Raw genomic sequence first — 20,133 nt, forward strand, 5'->3', positions numbered from 1 at the left:
TTGGTTAATTCGGACACCAACCGAATTAATCGATTTTAATTCGATTCGGTTTTCATCGGTTATGAAAAATAATTTGTTTGGTTCGGTTATTGCTAAATATTTCAGTTCGGAACGGTTATGACTAATTTAGTTCGGTCGGTGAATGCTCACCCCTAATTAAGATAACAATATATCATCACATAAAAAGTACTGATGGATTGATTCAAAAAAATATTGATTAAATGTTGTCATTTATTTGTAATTTATAATAATAATATTTTTGACAATAAATCATCTTTTTACTGACTTTTATAACACTGATTTTAATATTTCATATCAACTCATAAGTATAATTAGCACAATCAAATTACTAATGTCATATTGGTATTATTTCTAGAAAAATAATATATTTAATTTTTCTAATTGTTTAAATATCTTAACGTGATCATTTGTGTACCCTTATCTTGAGAAAAATTCATTGCATTTATAAAGTTTGAACGATAAATATAACTTTATAGTATACGTTTAATTTGGAAACTGAATTCATTGTTTGACAAACACTTCTTCCATTTCAATTTTTTTTGTGTAACCCAAACAGTTTGTAGGACCGAGCGCTTGCCGCTTTACCAAAAGCTACATCTAGGAGTAATGGTTCAACTCAAAACTTTTAAATCGCACAGCTACTCAAGCACCACGGTTCAATCGCTCCACCAAGCAGGGACAATTATTGCACCCAACAATCTCCCTACTCCCTCCCAATAATTGCACTCCTTGCAATCAATGAGAATCGAACCCGTGACCTTGGCTCTGATACCAATTATAAGAACGAACGCTTGCCGCTTTACCAAAAGCTATAGCTAGTAGTAATGGTGCAACTCAAATCTTTTAAACCGCACAACAACTCAAGCACCACGGTTCCATCGCTCTACAAAGCAGGGACAATTATTGCACCCAACAGAGTTAATATTTTTTCTCTTTTATTTTCTTCAACTCACTGTAAAAATTTATTAAAAAATATTTGTATCTAGAAAAATATTTTTTTTCATGTCTATATATTTTGTTATATGTAAACATATATTATAATTCATTGTCTTAATTGTCATATATCTTTACTATATAATTTGTGTACATTGAAGATGAATAAGTTCATTTTGTAGTTTTTTATTACCTAGACTTAGGTTGATATATTAATATGTAATATACATAGATATAAGAATTTTCAAATTCAATTTATTTACAATGATTTTTCATAACAAATGCCAACTCAAAACAATAAAAATTAGGATTCATAATAATTTTAAATATGATATAAAAATAATATGTGGAAACTTTTTTTGACATTTTAGTTGCAAAATATAGTAATAAATGCATGCAGGTGCACTATATCATTGTGGCAATTATAACTTTATTTAAATATCTTGTTTCTCTTTCAAGGATCAAAATTTGTTTATTTCTTATTTTTTTATCGACAAATCCAATATTTCATTTAAATGTTTTTGTTAATAATATTTACATGAGTTTTATTGTATATTTATCCAATTTGAAAGGGATAAATTATAATTCAATATATAATAATATTTGAAAACTGTATAATGCTTCTAAATTTAAAAATTGAGTAACATGTAAGGGATCCATTCAAAACTAAAAGTTGATGCAACATGGTTCTTCTAGCTTTACAATCGAATAATGTAGGATCGAACGTTTGTCGCTTTACCAAAAGATATAACTAATGGTAACTATGCAAGTCAAATATGTAAATCATACAACAACTCAAGCGCCTACCCATCGTGGACAATTATTGTACCAGACAATCTATCTCCTAATAATTGCACCAATTTCAATCAATGAAAATCAAAGTCGCGATCTTGGCTCTGATACCAATTGTAGGCTCAAGCGTTTACTGTTTTATCAAAGCATATAGATTATGGTAACAATGCAAATAAAATATTTTAAATTGTACAACAGTTCAAGCGAAACATTTCAATTACTCTACTCAACATGATCAATTATTGTACCCAACAAATAAGTTTATGCAAATAACATTTTACTATATCATATGAATTTATAAGACATTTGAGTAGAATATATACTTGATATTCTACATAAGTAGTAGATAAAAAAATCAATTTTCATCTATTTGAAAACTTATATTTTAAAATAAAAAAATAATCAAAAAAATTATATATATATATATATATATATATATATATATAAATATATATATAAATATATATAGCATGTTTGACAAAATCTCAAAACCCAAATTGAAAGTTGAATTAATATATTCATATTCATCATTAAATTCTATATTTAATTTTAATAGATTAATTAATATGTTTATCCACTAAAAATATTGAAAGAATTGTTTATGCAATTTAATAAAAAAGTCAAAGTACATCATTTTCTGATTCAAAATAACGATCACATTATTATTACGTTACAATGATAAATAAATTATTATTTTTAGTTTATCATCATAGTCTTTACCTCAATATACACATTTTCGAATGTAGAATGTTAAATTTAAAATTGACATCAGATAATTATAGTATTAATTCTAACATTCTTTTTTTTTATTCTTCTCAATACATTATTTTTTCTATCTTCAAATATATTAATCTATTTATTATTGTATATAAAGTATAATAATTATTTGGTTAATTTATCACATTTAAGATTAGATGTTTAGAAAAAATTCTAATATATCTTTAAAGACCAATAGATGATGAAATTAAATTTGAAATCAAGAGAAAAATTAAGAAAAGGTAGAACACTACCATGCATGAACTTTCGCTTTGCACAGTGACAAAACATAAGGTGAGACCAAGTGGGATACATATATATATATATAAGTCTCATTCAACTTAGCCTATTATAATATTTTTATTAACTCACTTTGTCCTTCGTTTTTACTTCATTGACTTTGCAGTGTGACTCATTCAAGTATTAACTTTTTATTTTTTTAGTACATAGTGCCTCCACTTTACCGAATTCAATATTTAGAAATCGGTATTAGTAGTTTATAGGTGATAGACAATTATTTAGTTTTTATTTCTCTCTTTTGATTAATTGTGTAATTTTTTATGTTCTACCTAATTCATTTTTAGAATTTTTATTAAATTTTTATAATCATGATTAGAAGTGTTGCACACATACAATATAAAATTATATATTTTAAAATGTTAATATTGAAGTGTCGAATAAATGTATTAAATCATTAATTAAGAACTTTTAGCAAAACAATATACATCATAATTCAGATTTAAAGATTAACATAAAAATAATTAATTGCGATGAATATCTTATAAAATAAACGGTGTTAGCTCAAAAAAATTAAATATGATTATTGTAAATGAATTTTTCTTAATTAATTAGAAAATTTTCAGCAAATATGCTGAATTAATTAGAATGTTTTCAATATAGTATGTCGATAAATGTTTTTCATATGATTTAGTGATTGAGTCCTTATGAACATTTAAAAAAATGTGTCTTTAGTTATAGTAACAGTGTCTTATAATTTAAAATATTAACTGAAACAAATTATCAAGATAAAAAATTAATTAAAAAATTCAAGAATATGTGATTACTCAATTAGTTTAATTGACACGCTCTTTAGTTTGTTGATTTAATATATGTTAAATCCACAATCACTAAGTTTGACAATAATTCTTTTAGAATAAAATACAGTTATAATAAATTACTTGATTGTATATGTAATATAAATTTTGTATATTTCAATATGTTTGATTTATTTCATTTATAAGGTTGAAATTTTATATATTATGATATAAGATTTGTGATACATCTTAACATCGATAAATTCATTAAAAATTTATATATTAATTTTCAATACCATATAATTCTGGTTTCGCCCAGACTTTTTGTATTCGTTTGTTTGAATTTATTGTTCCTCATTTTACTAAGACTCATAATATGTCAAGCATAAAAGTGAATATTAATTTAAAGAGATGACAATATTTATATATTGTAATAATATATTTACCCCTCACGATACTGATAAAACTAACTTAAAAATAATCTGTTGATTAACATATTGTCAGGAATCCAAAAATACAACTCAAATGTCAACTTTGACATTCAATTTTGAGTGACTGCCAAAATATCTCAACAATTCACAATTTTTGGACAAGATAGTAACATCAAAATTTTGAAATCAAAATGATATTTTCTATTTTATATCAAGACTTCATGATTGAAAATCAATAATATTAGATATATAATATTTAATATAAACTCGTGCGAGCTCATTTAGGCTCACCTTTAAATTAGCAGACAAAATTTCAACCCAACTCACTTAAACTGTTTAGCAGTGCAGGCCAAACCGACAGACTCAACCCAAATTGACGGCTCAAATCACAACGATCTTTTACCATGTTTTATTTAAATAATTTATAAATATAAATCGCAAAAAAATTTCGGTTGCAAAAAACTTTAATTTAAACACATAAATTCTACAAATTGTCACATGAGGACATGAAAAAAAAATTAATAAGACACCCAATAAAATTCACAATTCGATAATGAGTTATTTCTAAACATTTGTTGAGGATCGGGTTGAGTTTAGAAGGGGGGGTTGAATAAACTCAATGACCAACTTATTAAATTCTTTCGAATGATGTGCTAAAACCCTGTTAGAGATTTTAACGATTCTTGTTCAAGTATAAAGACCAGCAGATCACAAGATAATGTGCGGAAAACGATCTGTTGGTTAGTGGGTGAAAAATAATAAAGCCGAAAAGCAGTAGATAGCACAAGGTTTGTTTCTGGAAGTTCGAAGATGAATCTTCTACGTCTCCCCTTCTTCTGTTTCCAGAAGGTATCACTAAAAGACTTTGGTGAATATAGCACAACAATTGTACACACCCACTTCAACAGGACTTACCCTTCGCCTATTGAAACTCTTAGCTTTACAACTCAACTTCTTGAATGATCTTAAGTTCTGGAAAAGACTCTTTTCCAGTTACAAATTCTTCTATCAATGAAATAGTGAAGTGAATAGCTTGAGAAGATATAACGAAAAATAGCTAGCACAATATGATCTCAATGATCAAGAGTATGCAATGAAGCGTGTGCTGCTTTTTCAGTGTTTGAGCTCTTTAGATAACTGAAAGTTCTAACAATGCTCGAATGATGTTTTTCAATTCAGATTTTTGTTCAATGCTGCGTATTACTTCACGAAATCATTCATCTCCATATATAGGCTCTATTCAACGTTCAAAAACAGAACGGTTCTTTTCTTTTTGGTGGTTCAGCTTTATTGCTTAAAATGGACCCTGCAGAATACATCAAAAGTAATCAGTTGCAGTTCATACCAAAAATGGTATACCGTCTTAAATGTTCTTCTATAGCATTTAATGGCATTTAATGAAGCAATAAATGCTGGTGTCACGTTAATAGATCAACGGTAATATTTAGAGACTTTGAGATACGCAAGATTCTGTTAGTGTATAGTTCGAATTTCGTATCCTTTTAGTTCTGGTTTTAGCTAAGAAACAGTACTTGACAAGTGCTACAAGTGCTTCTGTTTTTCTGCTATTTTACATCTACTGGTTTTGTACTAAGTCAGCATCTACTGGTTTTTACTAGCATCTCCACTTTTACTAGCATCTCCACAACAAATTTAAGTCTAACAATTTCCCCCTTTGTGGTGATGCCAAAACCTAGATGTTCCTTAGACGTTAAGATGAATAGATAAAACAGATTACGAAGCAGATAAAAACAGTTATTATCCAGAAAAATCACGTAAAGCACAAATTAGTTAAGACAAGAAAATAAAACTAATTTGTTCCAATATCTCTGAAAGTAGCTTCATCTGGATTTTGATCCCTTCCAGAAGAATGAGGTCTGCTGCTACTCGCTCCAGTTCTATCTTCTTCCCCTTTTTTGGCATCATCGGCAATGACCCTAGCAATTAAGTCATCCATTCGCCCAGATAAGTTGTGAATGCCATTAGTCAACATCTCCAGATATGGAGCCTGATTAGAAACTCGATCATTTAGAGCGGTGAGAGATCGAGATTGAGAATCGATCTTGGCATCCATTAGGTCCATGGTGGTAGAGATTGAGCGAAAAAGACCATCATGCTCGGTGAGCCGGGTAAGTATGTCAGATTGAGCAATCATGAGCTGACTGGAACTTCTGGATATAGCTTGTCGAAAAACAATGGTTTCAGCATTCATTTTATGCACAGATTCCGCCGTTTTATGTATTTCCTAGGTCATACGGTCTCGGAAAAACTGAGCACCACTGATTTCTACGGCATTCTCACGAGATAGCCGCTTGACTATATCAGAAAGATTCTGTAGCTCCTTTTGTAGATTATCAATATGAAACTCTAAATCAAATGGTTCCACAACTGGTGAAGGGGTTTTTGCAAGCAATCGTTGCTTAATGTCTTCCATTCTGGCGATGCGCTCAGGAGACTGCAGAGAAGGAATAATAAGAGCAGTAGATTGTGCAACTTCTGCTTGAGTGATAACAACTGGTTCTGGTTCAGCAGAAGGTCCTTCTGAAGCAGTAGATTGATATGTTGGCCCTTCGTCTGGTTGCTGCAAAACAGCAGCAGGTACAGATACAGCTTGTGGCTCAACAACAGAGGGTGAAGTATGCAACAAAGTTGCCATTTCAGCTTGATGAGCTTCTGAAAAATGCTCAAGCTCTGGAAGAGACGATGAAGCAGTAGTCATAACAGTAGCACTGGCAGCAGCAGTTGCAGTAGCAGTAGCAGATTCTGGAGAAGGATCAGTAGTAGTAGGAATAGCTTGAAGCAATTCATCTTGTGCTGTTTGGGTCGGCATAATCAATTCGATTACCTCATCAACCGATGCCAGATCATGAACAGAAATCAGAGAGGATGATTGAGTAGGAACTTCTTGAGATGCAGGAGTACTAGAGACATTGACTTCAGAAGAAGCTTTGGCCGGTTCCTCAACTGACTGAGTCTTCAAAATGGTGGAGACAGAAGTGAGACTGAACTTTGGAGGCCGAGAAAAGGCCTTTTCCTTATTAGCAGTTTGTTCAGAAAGAATTGTCAGCTGCTCCGACAAAATTTGAATGACATTCTGGTCATGAAAAGCAGTAGGACTTGCAGAGTCAAAATTTGACTTTAAGGTTTTCAGAACAGTGTCCATCTTCTGCATTTTGAAGAATTTTTCCAAAATGTAATTGCGACGATTTATAGCTTCTATCACATTTCGTGTCCCGGCAGCATCAAAAACCTTTTTCTCATTTTCTACTGTTTGAGCATAAACACCAGTAGTTTTCAAAAATGTGATTGGGTGGTAGACACGTACCTTAAGCCAATCGTCAAAAAATTTCATATATTCTCTGGTTGAGATTTCAACTTCTTCCAGATGTAGATTTATTGCTGTTTGAATGGTTGATGTTGCCACCGGTGACTGAGACAACTCAGTAATCTTTTCTTTTCTTTTTTCAGAAGTAGCAGCGACTACTGGTTTAAAAGCAGAAGAACCAGTAGCAGATTCTCTAATGACCACACCAGAAGTTGGTCTGAAGCTTTGAGCAGGTGAGGGCCCTGATTCAATCGGTTTGGCTTTGGTGGATGAAACAACAGATGGAAAAATTTGGCGGAGAGGAACATTCTCCAGTTCAGACAGAACCGCTGTTTTCTTGATGCGGATTGTTGTGCGAGGCTTCTTCTTAGCTGGGGTGGGAGGCAGTGAAGCTTGCTGAGTGGGTGCTGCTGATTCTCCAGATTCTATTTTGTCAGAATCAGACAAGACCACAACCTTTTTCATTTAATTTTCTTCTGCCCCTCAATTTGAGATTCTCCAATTTCCTTCTTAATGGCCACAAACTCACCAACGGTTAGCTTTGGCCTTAAAGCAAGCACGCTATCAACATCAGTCATTGTTACCGAAGAGTCATCCTCTTCTGCTGTTCCAGGAAAACCAGCATCTTTCAACATCTTACTGATTTGCACAGCAAATTCAGTACTTTTCCTGAGAATCATATCCTTCATAATGCGAAACAGAAAACGTCCCCAATCCACTTTCTTTTCTGATGTGATGGCCACCATCACTTGAACATTTTCTTTTGTTAGTTTGTCAAAGGTTCCAGCCTTAACTAACAAGGCTTTTGCTACTATATCAGCGAGTACCTGGTACTCAATTTTCAGTAGCTTTTTGAAGCAAGAGGGTGAAAGTTCTTCTCCAGTGGCTGAAAAATTTGTCAAGGCGATGGACATGTCTTCCTTTGAAATGTCCGAGTGCTCGGAAAGGCCAGAAATCGGTAGGAAGAAAGTGGAACCCAGAAGTGCAGCATCAATAGAAATCGATGCATCTCCCTGTGTATAGGTAATCTTGCCTTCCACAACTTCTGCTTTGGCATAGAAATCCAAAAGAACATACTTGTAGATAACAGCAGGTGATTCCAAGAATATTCGAAGCCCGGACTTTTCCAATGATTTGAACATCTTGACAAGATTCTCATCCTTAATAGTGAGAACAGAAGCAAAATTCACCTGATAAGCATTCAACGTATATGCTGCGGCCATTTCTAAATTTGAAAGAGAATAGAAGTATGTTAACAGTAGATGCGAAAAAGCAGTAGAGACAAGGAAATAATCTGAGTTCGTAAAGCGTAGTAAAAAAAAATGAACGGTTAAAGCAAAATATACAGCCGCCAGTGAACATAGTGACACATGTCGATATGTTAGGAGAGAGAGAGACAAAAGTGTCAGTTACTCTACTCATTTTAAAATATTTTGAAAAATTGGCGGGCTGTCCGAGGCGGTTGCTAAATAAACAGAAGCTGATTTGTCATTTTATGATAATATCTACTGGAAGTGGATAAGATGCTGAAACAAATGCAGCACTTTAACAACTTCTGGTAGGTATACTGTTTTATCGAAAAGACAAATCAGTTTCTAATATAAATGTCATAAAGATGTTCCCCCTCAATTAATGCAGTAGTAATGGATATTAAATACTAAACGACTCTTGGCAATCTTTCAATTTAAATCGTTGAATTTGAACTGTCGCAAGGATCCTTATCTCCTTTGAATATCACTATAAATACCTGCAAGGGTTAAACAAGGTTAAGTAAACATAAAAATCAAATGAAAGAAGAGGTAACAACTGATCCGGAAGCAGAAGCAAGAATGTTCAGAAGACAGCTTGCTGCGATTTCTAAGAAGATGTTGGAAAAAGTCGTTCTGCACATAATGATCCTTGGATTTTACTCCTGGAGTTGTAATATTAACAATCAAAAAGATTGTTTGCTTTCATTGAGATTGATATGTAGCATCGATCCCTTCCAGAAACATGCAAATGCAATAAGAGAGTGCTGGTGGATCGATAACTAATATCATCTATAATACCCTTCTTCTGCTGAAGTACTTTGCAAGAATACTACAAGCTGCTGATATTACTGAAGACATGAGCTTGATTAGTCTAGAATTTCAGAAGACGTTTTGATGTCTTGAGATTTCTGTAACTTTCACTTTGTTTAATGTACTGAAAAATTTCTAATGAAATTTCAGTTGAAGTACTTGATGTTCCTTTATTCCTTTCTGCAAACAACTCAATGTTAGAAGAATAAAATGAATAAATGATTAAGTTCAGAAGGAAGTAAGTCATCTTATGATAGATTCTATTGGAAACTGAAGAAAGCCTTGTTTTGTTAATGAGACAAAATACTTTCTGCATCTGACACAAAATCACAGAAGATCAGAATAAAGTTCTACCTAAATTAGTGCAATTATTAAATTAAAATACTTGGTAACTGAACCATTGATAGCTTGATATGGGATGTTTCATATATATATCTACTGTAGTCAAGACTTTCTCGAGCTTTTGTGCCCGATTTTCATCTATAGATATGAACATGGGGTAAACCAGATAATCATTCTTTAAGAGAAATGGCAAGAGATAATAGTCCTGATTTGATATGTTGAGATTGTTCTCGACGGAACCAGTAGTAGGTTCTTGAGTGTCTTCTGCTGGTATTGGCAGATCTAATGTCTGTACTTCTGGTTCCACTATCGGAATGTCTGGTTCTGGATTTTGAATATCTTTGACACTTGCTTCTGCATCATCTTCACTGTCTAATTCCAGATAAACCTTGTCTAATCTTTTACTTAAATTAGATATGTTAGTAATCTCGGGAACACTGCTGTCTTCATCAAAGACAACATGAATAGATTCTTCAACATTAAGAGTTTTATTATTGAAAATTCTAAAAGCCTTACTAACTGCTGAATATCCAAGAAATAAACCAATGTCAGATTTTGAATCAAAAGCAGCTAAATGATTTTTGCCATTATTGTGCACAAAGCATCTACAACCGAAAACATGAAAGTAAGATATGTTCGGTTTACTTCCTTTCCATATTTCATACGGAGTTTGATTGTTTTTCTTGTTGATCATCGTTCTATTTTGTGTGTAGCAAGCTGTATTAATAGCTTCTGCCCAGAAGCGCTGAGAGATGTCTGCATCTGCTAGCATTGTTCTAGCAGCTTCTTTAAGTGTTCTATTTCTCCTCTCAGCTACTCCATTTTGTTGAGGAGTCCTGACAGCTGAATATTCATGATGAATGCCATGTTCATCTAGATATATCTCAAGAATCTTGTTAGTAAATTCAGTACCTTGATCACTTCTGATTCTAATGACAGAAATTTATTTTTCATTTTGAATCTTTTTCAAAAGTTTGATCAGGAGGTTACTGGTTTGATCTTTTCCAGCAAGAAAAATTACCCAAGTAAATCTAGAGAAATCATCAACAACAACAAGGGTGTATCTCATTCCCCCTAAGCTTATGATAGGGATTGGACCAAATAAGTCCATATGTAATAATTCTAAACATCTTGAGGATGATTTGCTGCCTTTATTTTTGAAGCTAGATCTTACTTGCTTACCAAGTTGACATGCAGAACATACATGATTCTTAATAAATTTTATGTCTGGCAATCCATCGACTAAGTTCTGCTTTTTGAGATTGTTGATAGACTTAAAATTTAGATGATTCAGTCTTTTGTGCCACAACCAGTGTTTATTACTTAGAGATGCAACTAAACATGTAGGAGCAATGATATGATCTATGTTCCATGAGATTTTATAGGTGTTGCCTTTTCTTACTCCGGTTATAACAGTAGAATCATCAGCATTTTTAACTGTGCAAGTATGCTTCTGGAATGCTACTGAAAATCCATTATCACATAATTGACTGATATTGATCAAGTTATAACAAAGATTTTCAACTAAGAGCACATCCTTAATAGTGATGTTATCATGGATAATCTTACCCTTACCCACGGTTTTACCTTTTGAGTTATCCCCAAAGGTTATCTCTGGTCCAGCACAACTTACTACTTCTGATAGCAGACTTTTCTGTCCAGTCATATGTCTTGAACATCCACTGTCCAAATACCACGTTGAGCTACTGATCTTGGTTTTCTTCACCTGTTCCTGCAAGCACAAATTTTAGTATATGGTACCCAATCTATTTGGGTCCAAGCCTTATTAGTCCCTTTGGAACCCACATTTGTATAATTTTTATACTTCGGGTATCCATGGAGGTGTGTGCAACAGAGGGTCTGTTGTTTTTAACATTGTGCATCTTAGTATGTTGTTCTTCCCTTCTGTTTCTGTTGTCTAGCCTGTATCTCTTCTGAACAGGTCTAGAATTGTAGTACTGGTAGTTTTTAAACTTCATAGGAGGTTGTCTTCCTGAGTTGAATCCTCTTCTGATTCTAGAACTATGGTCAACTTTTTCCTTAGGTTCAACATAACCCAGACCATAATGCATCCTTTTGTTCATCTGATTTACATTCCTTTCTACTGAAACAGTAGGTACTTCTGGTTTCTGTACCACACTGGATTTCACAAAGTGAATATACTTCTCTTTGCACATATCCAGTTTTGGCTTAGTATTCGTTTCAGAAGTGCCTTCATTATTACAAAATCCGAGACCACTCCTGTCTCCAGATTGTTTTTGTAATTCTTGCATCTTTTCCAGTGAAATATAGGACTTGTTCCAAACATTTACCAGTAGTGATAACTTCTGGCTTTCAGAAAGCATCTTCTGGTATTCTGCTTTTGCTCTTTCATTCTCCGTTTTTAATTTACTCATCTCAACTTGTAAATCATTACAGCTGTCTACTTGCAAGCAAGTTAACTTACTGTTCTGATCCTTTAAGTTCTGATTTTCGATCTTAACTTCTTCGAATGATTGAGAAAGTCTAGAATACTCTTCTACCATGTCATGTAATGCATTAACTAGATCAGTTCGTGTGAATTCGTTAGAATCAAAATCAAATACCTCTCCAGATGTCGAGGTTGAATCAGTGTTTGCCATGAGACATTTAACTTCTTCTGCATCACTGTCACTGGAATGACTTTCTGAATCAGATGACTCAGAACTGGAGTCCGCCCATTTGGATTTGCTTTCTTCAGCAGTCATTGCTTTTCGATCTCTTCTGGACTTTTTGTCATTCCTCTTGTGATCCTTTCTCTTCTGGTCATCCTTCTTTGGTTTAGGACAATCAGCAATGAAGTGACTTATTTTTCCGCAGTTAAAGCATCCCGTATCACCAGATGGTGAATCTTTCTTGAAGTTGCGATTGGGACCCTGATAAGTTCGATGGTTTTTTTTCATGAACCTGGAGAATTTCTTTACAAACAAGGACATAGCATCACTACTGATTTGTTCAGCAGTCTTCTCCAATGTACTGTCAATGATCACAGTAGGTAATGCTTGAGGTACAGCTGTAGTAGCAGTAGCAGCAAGAGCCTTGGTAGGTAGACTTGAGGGCTCTTCTCCACTTCTTACCTCCAGTTCGAACTCGTATGCTTTCAGGTCTGCAAACAAGTCGTGCAGTTCTAACTTGTTGAGATCCTTGGAAGCTCTCATTGCCATTGTTTTGACATCTCATTCTCTGGATAGACCTCTCATTATCTTTAATGCAATTTCTCTATTGCCAAAGTCTTTCCCAAGAGCTGAGAGTTCATTGACGAGGCTGCTGAATCGTTCATCAAATTCATTCATAGTTTCTTCAGCCCTCATCTTCATATTCTCAAACTTCTGCATGACTACAGACAGTTTGTTTTCCTTTGTTTCTTCGTTTCCTTCACAGATCTGAATTAATTTTTCCCAGATTTCCTTGGCAGTATGGCACATCTTGATTTTGCTGAAGATATTTTTGTCGAGTGTCTTGTATAAAATGTCCTTCGCAACGTTGTCAAGATTGGCTTTCTTCTTGTCCTCACTTGTCCATTCATATCTTGGTTTTTCAAGCATCTGAGGTGCACCTTCGGTGATAGCAATAGCTGGATTTGGCTTTAAGATCTTTAATGGACCATCAGTGATGACATACCACATGTCATCATCTTGAGCCGCAAGATGAGCGTGCATTCTGATTTTCCAATCATCGAAATCTTCTTTTGAGAACATTGGAACTTTGCTGAAATGAGCCATGTCTATTAAATATTTTTCAGAACAAGAATAACTCTGCTCTGATACCACTTGTTGAGGATCGGGTTGAGTTTAGAAAGGGGGGTTGAATAAACTCAATGGCCAACTTATTAAATTCTTTCGAATGATGTGCTAAAATCCTATTAGAGATTTTAACGATTCTTGTTCAAGTATAAAGACCAGCAGATCACAAGATAATGTGCGAAAAACGATCTGTTGGTTAGTGGGTGAAAAATAATAAAGCCGAAAAGCAGTAGATAGCACAAGGTTTGTTTCTGGAAGTTCGAAGATGAATCTTCTACGTCTCCCCTTCTTCTGTTTCCAGAAGGTATCACTAAAAGATTTTGGTGAATACAGCATAACAATTGTACACATCCACTTCAACAGGACTTACCCTTCGCCTATTTAAACTCTTAGCTTTACAACTCAACTTCTTGAATGATCTTAAGTTCTGGAAAAGACTCTTTTCCAGTTACAAATTATTCTATCAATGAAATAGTGAAGTGAATAGCTTGAGAAGATATAACGAAAAATAGCTAGCACAATATGATCTCAATGATCAAGAGTATGCAATGAAGCGTGTGCTGCTTTTTCAGTATTTGAGCTTTTAGATAACTGAAAGTTCTAACATTGCTCGAATGATGTTTTTCAATTCAAATTTTTGTTCAATGCTGCGTATTACTTCACGAAATCATTCATCTCCATATATAGGCTCTATTCAACGTTCAAAAACAGAACGGTTCTTTTCTTTTTGGTGGTTCAGCTTTATTGCTTAAAATGGACCCTGCAGAATACATCAAAAGTAATCAGTCGCAGTTCATACCAAAAATGGTATACCGTCTTAAATGTTCTTGTATAGCATTTAATGGCATTTAATGAAGCAATAAATGCTGGTGTCACGTTAATAGATCAACGGTAATATTTAGAGACTTTGAGATACGCAAGATTCTGTTAGTGTATATTTCGAATTTTGTATCCTTCTAGTTCTGATTTTAGCTAAGAAACAGTACTTGACAAGTGCTACAAGTGCTTCTGTTTTTCTGCTATTTTACATCTACTGGTTTTGTACTAAGTCAGCATCTACTGGTTTTTACTAGCATCTCCACTTTTACTAGCATCTCCACAACAAATTTAAGTCTAACAACATTAATTATTTAATTTACACAATAAAAAGATAAATAAAAAATCTAAGTCATTGAATTAAAAATAACATATTATGATGTGAGTAGGGATAAAAAAACCAAATACTAATTTACATAATGAAAAGATATCATTGGATCAAAATAATATATTATAATGTGGGTAGACATAAAAAATTAAATACTAATAATCGCACATATTTAAAATATGAATAAGGAGAAAGAAAATATACATTTAAAGTAAGCAATTAATAAAGAGATAAATGTATATTCACATATAAAGTCACATATTTATATATAATAATAGAAAATCGATAATATTAGATATATAGATATTTAATATAAACTCGTGCGAGCTCATTTAGGCTCACCTTTAAATGAGTCGATAAAATTTCAACCTAACTCACACAAACTGTTTGGCGGTGCATGCCAACCCGACACACACAACCCAAATTGATATCTCAAACCACAACGATCTTTTACCGTGTTTTATTTGAATAATTTATAAATATAAGCTGAAAAAAAATTTAATTACTTTATTTTCTTTGTAATTTTAAATGTCAACCAAAAAATTAAAAAAAAAAGGTACATTTTTAATATACAAATGTAAAACTTAGAATACTTTTGTGAAGTGCATACGGAGTAGCCTAGCCTTCATTGCCTCACATAATTCAAGTGTTTCAGTCCAATTGGCATATTACATCACATGGCAAACTAAAAATTTAAAGGGTCGGTCCTTCACATGATCCTTCAAAAATTTTACCCAAAACACATAATAGTCATTTTTTACTTTTTTTTTCGGGCGATGAGTATTTTGTTACAATTGAGTCACAAACCCGAAACTCGTCCTAAACTTGGGCTACAACACATCAGCCTTCTCTCTAATATTTTTACCTATGATATTAATGTAGCATCAATACAATAAAGAACCAACATAAGAAACTCGAGAACATTAGCTTTATATCCCAACTACATGAACCAGCACTTGATGCAATTCACAATTCAATGAAAAGAGCTAAAGCTCAGAAGGGAGTAATGCTCCCACTTCTAGTTTCTGCCGGGCTGAACAAAGCAGACCGAGTCCTCGGTCTGTTCTCCTCTAACTGCCTTACGACCTCTTCCATCGTAGGCCTAACAGTGGAAACGGGAGCGCAGCATCCCATCGCAAGCTTCAACGCCTGAACCAACCCTTCTTCCATCGGATTTCTCACACCCTTTAAGAGTTCCACATCGAAAACCTCCATGGTCGTTTCCTCCAAAACTGCTACTTTCACTAGTGAAGGTAAGTCGACAAAATCACCGTTTCTTGCATTCTTCCCTGGCTTTTTTCCCAACAAAATCTCGAGTAGTAGTATCCCAAATGCAAAAACATCGGTTCTTGAATTGCATTTCTTCATCTTCTGGAGTTCTGGTGGCTTGTAACCATCTGCTTTGGCTAGTGCTACTATCTCATCTGACACAGCTGCAACCATTATCTTTTCCAGTCCAAACTCATTAAGCCTCGCCACGAAGAAGTCATCTACCAGAATAGTTTTCGATCTCACATTGCCATGAGTTACTGGTGTTTCGAGGCCATGAAGATGATTTAATCCTCTGGCGATTCCCAGTGCAATCTTGTGTCTCCTAGCCCAATTTAGGGCCGGCTTCCCTACCCTAGATTCTAAACATAAGCCAGAGATACAAATATTAGAAATTAGTTCACAATTTTCAATCAATTAATCATCAACAATATCTTAGCAATATTGTCAAAAAAAATTAGCAATAACAGTGTTAATGCATTTGAGAACCTACCCACATAAATAGCTCTGGTTACAAGCTGAGTACTATCATGGCCTATGCAGGATATTACTAAAAAAAAAGTATAACCAGGCGAACACCGAAATACAAGTTCCCCAGACTTTTGTTTATGAGCCATCAAATCTTGATATGGGTCGAGAATTGGCGTTGCGGCCACATTAAAATGAAACAAGAAGATATTTGTTGTATCACTTCTGATGAAGAATTACTCTAACAGTCATCACATTCTTGATTTTGCTTTTCATGAAAATCTCACCACTGCGGGCCTCTACAAAATTGGTTGAAGTTCAATCCTCAAACTAATCACGCAAGATTCGATTCACATAACATAACATCATTAATTGAATTCTAAATAATTTTTACATATTCTTGGAGCAAATATAAACCACACATAACCATCATTATACAACTGTTAATCACAATGTAAAAGGAGTCTACCTACAAATATACACATACTGCATTTTAACCAACATCCAATATGAAGCATATGTAGTCCTGTTTTGAAGCAAAGATCGAATCATGAAACATACCATGTAAGAGATCAGAAAGGGTTTTGTTAGGCAGATAATCATATATGAGAAGCTTCTCCCCTCTTTTCCCCTGATAGAAAGCTCTCAAAGGAATCAAATTCTCGTGCCGAACCCGCCCCAACTGCTTGATCACCGGCAAACAAGAACTCTTATCTTCACAACTCCCTTCTCTCAACAACCTTAAAGCAATTGTTCCTCCATCTGCTAACTTGGCCTTGTACACTGTCCCATAACTGGTCTTCTCCATTACTTGCCCTGTAGCATTCAACACATCTTCCAAAGTTAAATGCTCACCACCCTGAAACAAAACCAATTTTCCATCACCGCCGGCATCTTCGCCATTGCCAATTTCTTCATCCTCCCCGTCGTCAAACTCCTCATCCTCTTCATCCAAATTCCTTCTTTTTCCTTGAAAATATCCAATCAACAACGAAACCAACACCACGGTACCGGTCATCAAACCAATAACAATCCCAGCTATTGCACCAGAACTCAATCCAGAGCTTCCGCCACATTTCCTCAGAGGTGGCCCACAAAGACCTGGACCGTTCCCTTGAAAAACCTCCACACCAAACTTCGATCCCCCAAAGTTTGGCAAAACCCCTGTGAAATTATTATGAGAAAGATTCAATTTTTCCAGCTTTAGCCCAGTCACACCCTCTGGAATTCCACCAGAAAACATATTGTCCCCAAGATCAAGCAGTTTAAGCCCAAGAAAACCAGTAACGAACTGTGGGAAACTCCCAGTAAACACATTCTTCCCCAAATCAAGAAACTGCAAGTTCTTGCAAGTGGCATCAGGCAATGCAGGCTCCGGCAGAGAACCGGAGAGAGCATTACCATGAAGCCTAAGAAAATCGAGGCGGTCACACAGGTTCCAAATCGAGGTTGGCAATGACCCTCTGAGCAAATTATAACTCAAATCAATATCCGACAGAGAAGAACTGTAACCAAGCTCTAACGGGACGACCCCAGATATTGAATTCACACTAAGATATAGACTTTGTAGATTCGTAAACTCTCCAATCTCCCTAGGAATAGTACCAGAGAGATTAGCAGATGGAAGCTGAAGGGAAACTAGATGCAGGAAAGGGTCTTTGTATAATGAAACACTAGTCCATTGTGGTGAAGAGAGGTCTGTGCAAAGTAAAGAAGAACCGTTGGTAAAAGCCCATTTGAGGCCTCTCCACTGGCAGAGCGGAACAGTGGTATTCCAAGATTGTAACAGCAAGTTCTCTGCAGTTCCTTGCAGTGAAGGCTTAATCTTCTGCAAAAGCAACTCGACATCTGAAGTAGACTCAGTGAGAGTGAGGAGAATCGAAATGCAGAACATGAGAAGAAGCTTCAGAGCCGCCATTAATGAGGCAAAGAAAAAAAGGAGACAAGGAAGAAGAAAGAAAAATGTATGGAAATTTTGAAAAGAAGATGGAGGAGGCTCTTTTTCTCAGGCATATCCTTTATGGAAAGCTGACAGTGTTGACAATTTAGTGAACATTTACTCATCTTCAGTCATCACACCAAATATTGAATCATGATTTTATTGATTCTTGCATGAAAATTGAAAACATATGATTTATTTATTTTAATTAATATATACTAACTCAAAAAATTCAAATTCTCAAACACCTACAAACAAGAATATGTATATTATTACAACATATATATATATATATATATATATACTCAAAATTTGAAAATACAATAGTTAATAAATATTTTTTTCCTAAGAAATTTTTTGGAGATCTACAGATTTCACAAGAGAACTTATCAGTTAACACTTTATTTTTTTGAAAAAAAAGAAATCAAATAAAAGTGGGAGTGACCGTATTTAATATTTATTGATATCATTACATGATATTTAAAGGTAATAAAAGTTTTCATCCATCATGATAAAGTTTTGGGCACCTTCAATTTTCACATGCATCTAACCTTTTTTTTTTTCAAATTTTCTGTCAGAATTTAATAATTTTTTCCAATTAAAACAAACAATTATTTAAAATTCCGTGACCTGGTACAGAATTTATAGCCATCTCTCCTGTTCATTAAATTCAAGGTTGAATTCAATGGAATGTTTAATGTTACGATATGATATAATTTAGTTTTGGCGATTTTTTTTTTTTTTTGAGGGGCTACGTTCATATTTGTTTCTACACAGTACAATCAATCGATATAATATAAGTAATCATAAATAATTCAATAATACCATCAAATAATCAATTACAATTAATTAAAACCAACTACTGATTAAATAGACATAAACAATTTTTCTGACCTTTGTTCTGTGGTTTTTAAATGTCTATCCATGATATTTATTACATGGAGAAGTGATTAACCGAAGTCGAAAATAATATTTAATATAATAGAAAATAGTTTTTCTTTATTATTTCATCTCATGTTGAAGGTTTTTTCGATTCTAAATATGTATCGAGTCCATTTTTCCAACAATTTTTAGACATTTTTCACACAAGATTTTACTAAAATTGATTGAATATATGTACACACAATGTTATAAATTAACGTCGATATATTAAACTAATAAAGATTTACTTACAAACTCAATGAAATTACACCACCTAACAAACAAACATTTTGGGATAGTACCTCTATTAAGTTTATAAACTTGGGCAAAAACTTGTGTGAGACGGTATCATGGATTGTATTTTGTGAGACGAATCTCTTACTCGGGCATCCATGAAAAAATATTACTTTTTATACTAAGAGTATTACTTTTATTGTGAATATCGGTTGGGTTGACCCTGTCTCACAGATAAAAATTCGTGAGATCGTCTCACAAGATACCTACTCTCTAACCTAACACACGAGCACACGAAAAAAGAAAAAAAAAAAACCAAGTATAGGATTGTAGCAATAAATTTAACACTTAGTATGTAATTCGTTAAATTTTTTATTACATTTGAACCATAACAAAATATGAAGGGTTTTAACTCATTGATTTTTTTTTCACATTTTAACTATACCCTAAAAAATATAATAATCTTCAGTTATTTTTATGAGAAAATATTATATATATATATTTTTTTTAAAAAAAGAAATATATCCCATTATTTCAAGAAGCCATTTATTTGTAATTTTTTTTTTAGAAAAAAAGAAATCCATCTATTTGTTATATAATTCATGCAATTTTTAGGGAAAAGGTAAAACAGGCAGCACAAAAGTCACGTCGATTGGTTGTGTGCACGCTTAACCAATTTGTTTTTTTACCTTTTTACATTCTA

At 33.6% G+C, this 20,133-nt stretch overlaps 1 protein-coding gene across 1 annotated transcript; it reads right to left on the bottom strand.

The window, feature by feature from the left end:
- Nucleotides 1–15,487: 15,487 nt before the first annotated feature.
- On the bottom strand, nucleotides 15,488–18,403 carry LOC142505804 (putative kinase-like protein TMKL1). The gene is made up of 2 exons (XM_075618912.1): nucleotides 16,898–18,403; nucleotides 15,488–16,230 (listed from the first exon to the last, which is right to left on the bottom strand). The coding sequence occupies exons 1-2, from the start codon at nucleotides 18,252–18,254 to the stop codon at nucleotides 15,593–15,595; spliced, it is 1,995 nt and encodes a 664-aa protein (XP_075475027.1). The 5' UTR covers nucleotides 18,255–18,403; the 3' UTR covers nucleotides 15,488–15,592.
- Nucleotides 18,404–20,133: the final 1,730 nt, after the last annotated feature.

The sequence above is a fragment of the Primulina tabacum genome, chromosome 10 (assembly GCF_025594145.1).
Source record: "Primulina tabacum isolate GXHZ01 chromosome 10, ASM2559414v2, whole genome shotgun sequence".
NCBI lineage: Eukaryota > Viridiplantae > Streptophyta > Magnoliopsida > Lamiales > Gesneriaceae > Primulina > Primulina tabacum.